The sequence below is a fragment of the Athene noctua genome, chromosome Z (assembly GCF_965140245.1).
Source record: "Athene noctua chromosome Z, bAthNoc1.hap1.1, whole genome shotgun sequence".
Taxonomy (NCBI): Eukaryota; Metazoa; Chordata; class Aves; order Strigiformes; family Strigidae; genus Athene; species Athene noctua.
The window spans coordinates 53371461-53381690 of NC_134077.1; the positions used below are offsets into that span (position 1 = coordinate 53371461).

The 10230-nt window shown below is 50.2% G+C and overlaps 1 protein-coding gene across 2 annotated transcripts in view; it reads left to right on the forward strand.

Annotated features, from left to right (window-relative positions):
• The first annotated feature begins 265 nt into the window (after window positions 1–265).
• The window catches only part of PTCH1 (patched 1), a 67637-nt gene continuing 57672 nt past the window's right edge, over window positions 266–10230 (forward strand). Inside the window, exons 1-2 of one of the 2 annotated variants that reach the window (XM_074931569.1) lie at window positions 266–904; window positions 2496–2688. In XM_074931569.1, the coding sequence (XP_074787670.1) occupies window positions 704–904; window positions 2496–2688 (394 nt within the window). In that variant the 5' untranslated portion in view covers window positions 266–703. The remainder of the gene's footprint in view (window positions 905–2495; window positions 2689–10230) is intronic. The other variant, XR_012635497.1, reaches the window with a different exon arrangement.

Genomic DNA, 10230 nt, shown 5'->3' on the forward strand with positions numbered 1-10230 from the left:
AGTCCTTTTTTTCTTCTTCATCTCATCTCTTGAGCCGAGGGGCTGCAGCTCGGTGCTGCCGCGCACACGCCGGGGGAGAGCGCCAGGCAGCCAGCCGACCGCCGCCGCGGCGGGGCCGACCGCGGAGCCCCGCCGGCCCCGCGGCCCGCGGGAAGCACCCCGGCGCTGAGGCAGGATGGTGCAGCGCAGCGAGGCAGCGCAGCAGCAGCAGCAGCCGCCGCGGCCCGCCGCGCCGCCGCCGCGCCGCCGCCGCTGAGCGCCGCCGCGGACAGCAGCTTCCCGGAGGCAGCGGCGGCCGGAGGCGATTTCAACGGGAGCGGAGGAAAGCGCGGCGGCGGCAGCCGGGGGGGCCCGGGGGTCGCGCCCGCCCGCCCGCCCGCCCTCGCCGGGCGCGGGGAGCGGCCGCCTGCAGCTCGGGGTCCGCGCGCGATGTGGCAATGGGAGGCGCGGGGAGCGACTCGGCCGGAGCGGCCGCGGCGGCAGCCGCCGCCCCGCGCCCCGCGTGAGGCGGCCGCGCCGCAGCAGCCCCAGACCCAGCAGCAGCAGCAGCAGCGGCGGCGGCGGCGGGAGCCCCCGCAGCAGCAGCAGCCCGCGGCCCGCAGCGCCGCCGGCCCCCCGCGGCCCCGCCGCGCCCCCGGGCCCCCGGGCCCCGCCGCGGCGGCAGCGCCAGCGGCAGCTCCTCCGTCCCGCCGGCGGCGGCAACATGGCCTCGGCCGGTAACGCGTCGGAGCCGGAGACCAGCAGCAGTGCGGGCGGCGGCGGCCACCCCGGCCGGGCGGCGAGGAGCGGCGGCGGGAGGCGGCGAAGGACCGGAGGGAATCGGCGCGCCGCGGCGCCCGACCGGGAGTATCTGCAGCGGCCAAGCTACTGCGATGCGGCTTTCGCCTTGGAGCAGATCTCAAAGGTGCATTCACTCTCTCACTCTTTTTTCCGGAGATACACGCTAGTGGTAGTGCTGTTTTTTCGGCGGGGGAGGAGGGGGGTGGTGTGTTTTCTCGCGGGGGTGGAAGGAGGAGATGGAAATGAAACAGCCACCAATAAAATGCTGGGAAAAAGAGAGGGACGTCTGTGACTCTTCAGTGCGGGAGAGAGTGCCCTCCTTCCCTCCGTTCTCGCCTTGTGCCGGCCCTGGTGCGTGCTTGCGCTGAGGAGCACTCCGCCGGTTAAATTTCCCGAGACAGCCTCGGCTCGCTCCCGGCCTCCCCCCGGCTAGCCCCCGGCCCGCTCCCCCTCCGCTTCCTTTCCGCCTCTCCGTCCCCTCGTAGCGCCCTGCGACCTCGGCAACACCCGCTCCTGGCCGGGACGGGGCAGAAAGCGGGCGGCCGCTTTCTTGGCAGAAGTTGTGCTTTTGTGAAGTTCTCCGCCGAGCGCCGACACGGCGACTGCCCTCGGAGAGGGGGGTCCGCCAGCAGAGAAAGCTTGCGGCGGTTTTCTTCCCCCGGCGGTCGGAGGGAAAGCGAGGGCCGTAAACAAATTGCCACCTTAACTGCCGCCGCAGGTCGTGCCGGTCCGGCGGCGCGGCGGCGGTAATTGTTGGCGGAGAAGGGCTGGAGGTGCCGGGGCGCCCCGCGAGCCCGGCCCAGCCCCGGCCGCCGATCTCCGCCGGCCAAAAATGTTCAAAGTAAACAACCTCCGAAAGCTGCCTTGCTTCAGGGATGGTTTCACTTCAGGGAGCGGCTTTCTAAGCTTTGTAAGAAGGGGGAAAGGAGGAGAGGAAAAAAAAAAATCATCCATGTGGCTGCCCTCTTCCGTTCACAAATATTGTCGTAACTTACAGATGGCTGCTCTACTTCCTAATTCAGATCACACAGCGTCCCCAAACTCTATGGAAATGAATTACTTCTGATGTTGCAGTGCTGCTCACCACGTGGGTCCTGCCCCAGCACCAAACCCCTGCTAGGAGCTGGGAATGGGGGAAACGGCAGCTAAATGCTACCGACTAGCTTTCTGCCACCACCGCGCCCTCCCCCCTCTCCCAGTCTTTCAGAGGTCTAAGGAGAACAGGAAAAGGGACTTTTTTCTTTTCTTGTGGCTCTTGAGGTCCATCGGAAGTGGTTACTTCTGCCCTGGAGCCGCAGGTCTTGCCAGCGCAAATGCTTTTCAGCCTGAGCTGCTGGCGGTGCCTTGGGCGCGAGAAGAGCATGGTGGGCAGCACAGGCGAGGGCACAGGGGTCTGATGCGGTGGCGTCACCCCCAGACTGCGTGTTGGTCCGGGGCGAAGATGGCAACCAGCAGGTACATCTTGGCCCACGCATGTGCCCAGGAGCGGCTGCTCGGCAGGGCCGTGGGGCAACGGCCCTGCGGGGAGGGAGCCTGCTGGCCGCGCTCCACCCTAGCTCCCAGGGACGCTGCGCCAAGTGCGCCCCGAGGGGCACGAGTGGCCTTGCCCGCGGGAGGACCGGGGGGGGGCTCTCGCCGCCGGCCCCTGGGCGAGCGGGGACGCGTCTGGCGGCCTGTCCCGGCCCCTCAACTACTGACCTCTTCTTGCTTTGCAGGGGAAGGCGACGGGACGGAAAGCGCCGCTGTGGCTGCGAGCAAAGTTTCAGAGACTGTTATTTAAACTGGGCTGTTACATTCAGAAAAACTGCGGGAAGTTTTTGGTTGTCGGCCTCCTGATATTTGGGGCTTTCGCTGTAGGATTAAGGGCAGCTAATCTTGAAACCAACGTGGAGGAGCTGTGGGTGGAAGGTAAGTCCGGGGTCCCCCTGGTTCTGCTGCCGCCCCTCCCCGCCTGGCCGGCCGGGTTAACATCGGCTCCGGCGGAGGCTAGAGTGCGTGCTCCGCATGCCGGGGAGGGCCTGCCGCCGGCGGAGGCCGGGCCGCCGGCCGGGCGGTTCGGCGGGCGGCTGTCGAGGCGGGCGGCGGGCGTTAGGCCGGGGCGCGCGGCCCCGGGCGGCGCGTACCACTTCTTCGCCCCGCGGGGGGGCCGCGGCAGCAGGCTGCGGCGCTCCGCAGGGGGCCCCGGGCCAGGCCAACCGCAGTCACTCCGCGGCCCCGCCTGTGGCCCGTCGATCCGTGTGGGAAGGCTGCGAGCGACGGGGTTCTGCATCCCCACCGGCGGTGGGAGGCGACCGCGCTGCCGGGAGGCGCCCCTCCGCCATTTTGGGAGTGTGTCCGCCCGCGGCGGGGGGAGGGGGCGGGCGGCGAGGAGCGCGGCGGGGCGGGTGCCTGTGTGTGGTCCTGTTTTTTTGGACAGCTTTCAACTGTGGGGGGGAGCGTTTGTCTCAAGGTAAAAAAAAAAAAAAGGGAGAGGACTTAAAAAAAAAAAAAAAAGGCGGCTGCCGAGGCGAAGCGGGGCCTAGGCGGCCCTGGCCAGCGGTAGTGGGGTGGCCGCGGGCAGTGCCCGGGGCTGGGGGACGCTTCCTCCAGGCCCAGCCCGAAGGCGTCGGCGTAGGAAAGCAGGCTTGGTAAAGGAGAGGAGCGGTACCGGGGAGCCGGGGCTTCGCGGGCTGCCTTTCGAAACAGACACCCCCTACCCCGGAGAAAAACACCGGGGGGTGTGGTGAGCTGGGCAGAGGGTAGCGCCAGCGCCCCCCTCGCAGGCCCCGTGTGTCTCTGGGGGAGTGGGGCGGCCAGCCGGGGCGAGTTGCTTTGCTCCGAGAGGCACGGCTCCACGCTGCCGGGGCTTTTGGTTTTGGCTTTTTGGTGGATTTTTTTTTTTTTTTTTCCTCTGGGGAAAAATGTTGTTGACTTAGCATCGCATTCCCCCGTTAGCTGGGTTGACGTGAAAACAGAGTTCCTTGACTGCTTTAGTTACTCTGGGTTTATGTCAAAGTCGCTTGCAGCAGAATTTGGCTTATAAAAGTTAATATGGAAGGCTGCATAAATAATCATTACTAAATAAGCTCTCTGTATGTGTGTGTGTGTGTGTGTAAAAGCTAGTGCTGAGTGCAAACAAAGTTAGCAGCTGTTTGTAAGGTGGTCTGTCCCACCCTATGAATGAATTGGAACATACAGGTCCGGATTCTATCCGTGCAGATCACAGCCATATTGGGGTCAGGATGAGGTTCACAGGTTATTTAGCGAGTATTGGTTTTTCTGTTTCGGAAAATAATGTGTTACTGACTGAGCTTTTTTTTTTTTTTGTCTGTGTAGTCCAGGAGCCCAACATATGATGAGGTCTGCTGCCAACAGCCCTGAGAAACAGAGCGGGCAGTGCAGGATCCTGTCCATAGACAGAGATGTGCTTTCAGAGTCTGCACTCGTTGCTAGGTCCTGGGTACCTTAAATACTAATGCAAACGATTGTGAACATCCATTTTTTTTGTCCGCTTTTTTTTTTAAAGTCCTTGTGAGGTTGTTGTGGCAAAGGTTCTTTTGTCAATTTTTGCTCATATGCGCTTTGTCTCTGTTTTCTTGTAAGTGTTTGATAAACAATATGTGATTGCATTCCACCCAACAGGCTTCAGGTAGGCTTATTGTCCTGATATTACAGGGGTTCACTTACTTGGAAGGATGATCCCATCTCATTAATGCCACCTGGTTTTTGTAACCATGTAATACCAAGAAACTACTTGTTGACAATGCCTGTATGACTGGCTCAGCAGTAAAAATGCGATTCTCAAGCAAAAAATGAGATTTGCAAAATAGCCACTTGGTTCAGTTGCTGCACTGTGATCTATTCTCCTGTCAATATTGCTTCATGGATGAGGGAGGGAGGGAAGTCCCTAATATAAAATCTAGTTGAAATTATCCTCTGAGGTTTTTATGGCCAAGATGAATTCATAACGCAGTTGGTTGTATAGAGTTGATCTATGTAATTCCACATCTGTGGAGTTTAGTTTTCATGTTAGAATTAAATGTAAAAAAATGTATTAAAACTCTTCATTTAGAAACCCTTGCATTTTTAGGTTGCAAAACCAGGGTAGATTAAGATGAAATATTTTGGATGTAATTTAAATTAATTTCTAGTCTTCCCATTTTAGCACTATGTGACCGTCTACACAAAAGAGCTTGCTAAAATATGCTTTCTTGGTAGAGACTATAAAATGTTCTGCTCATGAACCAGGGTGTTACACAAATAAACCTTACAAATGGGAGTCGTGTATTTCTGTTGCTGAACTACAGACAGAAGGATAGAGAGAGTTTGAGATGGTATAGAAAGAGAGAGTGTGGGAAATGCTGTTCTTCCTATACAGAAGTGGAAGGCAGTGACCCAACTAATTTTTCTGCGCTTATATGCACCTGGTCCCAACAAGTTTAAAATACACTCCATGGAGTTTATTGTATCAAGGGGCCCTTTAGATCAAGGTTTCTTTTAGTAGAAGCAGTGGCTGAATTGTCCCATTTATTAACATAGCTGTCTTATTTTGCCTTTACCTTTCATTTACCAAGAGTTTGAATGAACTGATCAATGTTGGCCAAATACACTAGATTACTTGAAAAATATTTCAAGTAACAGTTTTGATCTGCTACTGAAGCTTTTTAGAGTTATTACTGCTGAATAAATTGGCAGTATTTACATAAAGAGACTGATCTTGTATGGTGTATTTCTGAATACCGCGGAGCATGGAACATAATATAGCGCTGAAGTTAGCTGGAAGTAAATGGTTGCTTTTAAAACCATAACACAATTAATTAAAAATAGTGAAGTTTGAATGAGTTTTTAAGACCATGCACATTCCAAGGTAAATGATTAGTAGTCTGGGCCTAAAGCTATTATAACTGAAATATTTATATAAGAAGTTTAGAAACCCACCTGGTAGGCAAACTTTCAAAGAGAGAAAAAGAAAAACAGATCACCAAAACATCATTCTTCCAGTTTTCCTGTAGTAGTCTTCCTCTTTCGAATTTGTGCCAGCACTCTTGGTCTTCTCTGAGCCTCCTCGTACCAAAATGGCTCTCTTTTCAGCTTGTTTCTTGGTACTAAGTGTTCTAGAGTAGCTTTTCTAATTTTATTTTTCTTTTTTAAAACACAGTCCTCCTCTGGCTGGTGTTGAGAGGACTTCAGTTATTATCCTGCAATGTGCTCTCGATCCATGCTCCTGTTTCTGTTGTCTTTGATGGGGATACATACCTATTTCCCCTCAGTCCATGAGCAGGCCCGTCATCCCTGTGTGCATGCCTTGCTATTGGAGGGTGCTTGTTTTAGTTTTCTTGCGCAAACAAATATAATGGCAGTTCTGTTATCGACAGCCATTCATCTTTAGTTGAACTGCTATATGTGGGTGTCCATGCGTACTGGAGTTGTGGAGACTGTTTAGCATCTTTATACATTGTACGCCCTTGAGAGAACAAAAAGGGCTTTGCACTGACTTCCTCTGTGACTGAATATTGTTGGGCATAAATGTAATTTTAGAAACATCCATTCATAACTAGAAAGTACTCTGGATGGAAAAGAAATCATGCTCGTAACTGGTTATGGTTTTTTCTACCATTGTAATAGGCACTCTTAAGACCCTGTGTGTGAACAGCAGCCATACATGTAAATTCACAGCCTCTGCTTCTGAAAGAAGGTAGTTTTGTGGCTCCAGAGAAGGTTCTGTGAGGTGGAGGTTGAAATTTGGCTACTGCAGTGCCTTCAATGGCATTAATTGAAGCAGCTCATAATGGAGAGATGGTCTGGTCTTGTTCTTTGATAAGTAATTTCATGTCACCTTTGTCTTGGGATTTTTCCACCTTCGTTACTTTTTCTTCTTAAGAGATCAAAGGTCACGGTGTTCTTTCCTTCCTTCTTGCTTTTTGCACTAGCTGCAGCTCAGTCAAACCTTTCCGTCTTTGAGTAGCCCTCTTCACAAAGCTAACCAAGCTCTAACATGTAGACCCCCTTCTACAAGTCAGTTTGAAGGAAGGGGGTGGGTGATATAGATAGGGATAGGACAGCCTGCAGGAAAAACAAAATGCCTTGGTAGCCATATAGTTCAGCTTTGGTACTTGGAACAAAGTGTTAGAATACTTATAACAAATGTTCTGATTGTATGTGAATTAGGACTGAGTGTGCACAGCAGAAACTGTTTCTAAGTGAAGATTTGAGCTATGTGCAGTGTTGTTTCTTTTCACACTAAAGGAGCAGAAATCGAGTTATGCTACTGTAGTATTTATGGCTGGCCCATCTTAAAATACGTTCATGTACCTGTGCAACATAAGAATGGGGTGCAAATGAGGAAAGCATGGGAGTGATGCAAGAACCAGTGTTATTTCCATAGATTCTCAGTTTTCTTAACCCAGCAAGATCAAGTGCAGGTGGACAGGAACGTTATTCTTAAGTTCTGCCCAAGGCATCAGTTAACTTTGCACTGGTATTCTTTGGAGAAAGTGAAGGAGTCGGGTTTTGTGAATTTGTTGTTTCAAGGAGACAAGATTTAGGTGAGTGGGCTGGAGTAACTTGTTTGGTTTGAATATAGTTAACAGGAATTGACCCAGTCAGATATAATTCCATTCTCCCACAAGCACGCACAATTGTGCAGAGCAGCAGAGTAGTACTGTTTAGATGTGCTTGCACTGCATCACCACATCTGCACAGTGTAGATGGCAGAAGAGCAGAAGCTACTTTGCTGGTGAATCTGAGCTGGGGTGTTGGTAGGCTGTGTGGCAGTCTGGGAGGTCATCTCTGATCACATTGCCAAATCCATTAGTTTCGTATGGATTGGGTGACATAAGAGCTTACTTATCTCTGAATGCTGTCTTGCACTGTTTTGCGTCCCTCGGTGCATATTAAAGTTCATTGAAGGGTGTTTATCTGGAAAATTTCCAAGTCTGGTGTTTTGTGTGAATTAAATATGATTATTTATTATGTTTTTTCTCAAATGGGAAAATAGCAGTGGTGTTTCCCTATGACGGTCATCAGAGTTGGTTCTTGCTGAGAAGCTCATACCTCAAAAAAACCCCAACCAGCTTCAGTGTTTAAAATTCCTCTTTGATCTCTTTTAAGAGTTATAATGAAGGTATAACATGTGACCATTCTTTGGTCATTAGGAAGGTGAAGGGTGAAATCCTGAACTCACCAAATGTGGTGACAGAACTTGGAATGACTGTAGTGTAGCCAGGCCTTTAACCACGTACAAAGCATCAGCAGACTAACAGCCTGCCCCACCCTGCCTCTTCTGGGAAGGGCAAGAGGAGGATCTCCTCCTGTAGAACTGGCACGCCCCTAAGCTGTAAGTGCATGGTTGCGTGGTTCCTTCTGCCTTTCAGCCTGTAGAGGCATTTAATTTACTCAAGGCTGCAGAAAATTAATCTTATTCTTTCCAAACTTAACACACTGTCACCAGTGTCTGTGCCAGAATGTGCCCTGCAGATCCTTGTTTGGAAGGGTCTGTTTCCTTCTCTGTTGAAATGTGTATTTAAATAGGGCATTGCCTTGGCTGAACCATTCCCCTCTTCCTCTTCTGAGCTTTGAGTGTCATCTTGCATTGTAGAGATTTTGTTACTTATGAACAGGGTGTGAAGGCATTTCTGTAGTTCTGTAGAGCTTGGAGGTTCTGGTACAGAAATCTTGGAGTGAAATAGAACAGTTGAAATAAACATTGCTTTATTGTTCGTCTCCATGCCACTGCTGCTGAGCAGTCGAAGTGTAGGTAGGCAGAAGAGCCTAGCTCAGCTGTAGGGCTCGCTGCCCCTGAAGTTGTGCTATGTGGAAGTGGTGGTGAGTGAAGTGAGGTCTACTACCAACTCCTGTTACCTGCTAAATAGACTGTACTTTTTTTCTGGAGAACAGGCCTTCCTTTCTCCTTATTCCTCAGAAGACACTTGGTTCAGACAAGAATGAACTCAGAAAGCCCTGGGTACTCAAACTTGCTTTCAACAGAGAATGCGTTAAGGAACACTCCAGCTCCTGACCCTGACTCCATCCATTTTAATGATTTATTTTTTTCTGTGGGAAGAGATGGTCCAAGCCCTGTTATTAAATAGCATTTGTGGGGGTTCCCCAGAAAGTAGTAATACTACTATAGCATATGCATGTAACAGTTCTTGACCGCTCAACAAATTTGAAGTTGCATGCAAGTGGATGTTTCAGTTACACATAACTGTTAGGAGGCTCCAAAATATGACAGCTTCCAGATGTATGAACCAACTGATCCCTTTGTTTAGATTATGCACCACAGCTGATGCTTAGATTAGTGCTGGCTGAACAAAGCTATGAGAGATTTGTCTGGTTTCCACGATGCCATGTTTATATTTCATTTGGATTTCTCCTTCAAAGCTGACCTCCCTGTGACCTGTTGGAGCTGTGTCCACTAGGATGCTAGTTTTAATGTGTCTGCAACTGCTTTCCTTTTCGTGTCTAATGGAACATGTTCTTATTTTGACACTCGTGGACTTCTATGTGCAATCCTTTTAATTTAAGAGTGAATTATGTGCTTCAGCCTGTGAGCACTCAGGTAAAACTGTGCTTATAGTTTTCTGCCCCACAGCTTGCTTTTTAAGAATATTCTTATTGGTTAAAAGAGCATTTTGGTTATAGACATTGTAGGGCTGTTCCTTGTCAGGCATTTTCTCCTGTATGTAGAGTAAAATTCAGTTTTCCAGCCTTTGCATAGTGCTTTTTCTCTCTACAGGTGATGGTGTGGTTATATATGGTTCTAGGTGCTCTTTTTGGAGTTGAAGCAGGAGTGCAGAATTTTACCAGGAATTTCATTCTCTTTGTATCTACTGTACAGTGATATGTATTTTCTCAATCATCCTTATTTATCTTCAGTACATCTTTGGTTCTTTTCATTCTCAAATTTCTCCTGCCTTGGTATTATGCAGGAGGTCTTCCTCCTTTTGTGTTTGTGAGTTACTCTACCTGGGAAAACCTAAAGTTAGCTTGAGGACTAACTGACAGTTCTACAGTAAAAAGTCTAGGCCCCTATCAGAGTTCAGAAAAATAAAGATACACAATTTTCATTATCACTTACAGAAACTGTATGGTTTCTACTGTTAGTGTTCTACTGGAGCAACAGATTCCCAAGATGGTGCCTTGTGACAGAAAACTCAGTGCTTTGAAATAGGATTTCTGCACACTATCTTATAAAGACCACTTTATTTTTGTGCCCATGAATGAAGGAGAACAGGAAAATGTTTTGCTCCTGTTTTGCACTATCTGTGTTATTTTATTATCCACTTAGTGTGCTAAATGTGACTGATGAAAACCAGATCTGATAAGATGTGTTCATCCTTGCTGTTAATTGAGTGGCTTTGACTTGGAGAGTAATTTTTCATTGTACATTGCACTAGAAATGGATGGTGTGAAGTTGCAAGAAGTAACTATGAATTCAGAATTTTAAAATCTATTTTTGTTAATTCCTTT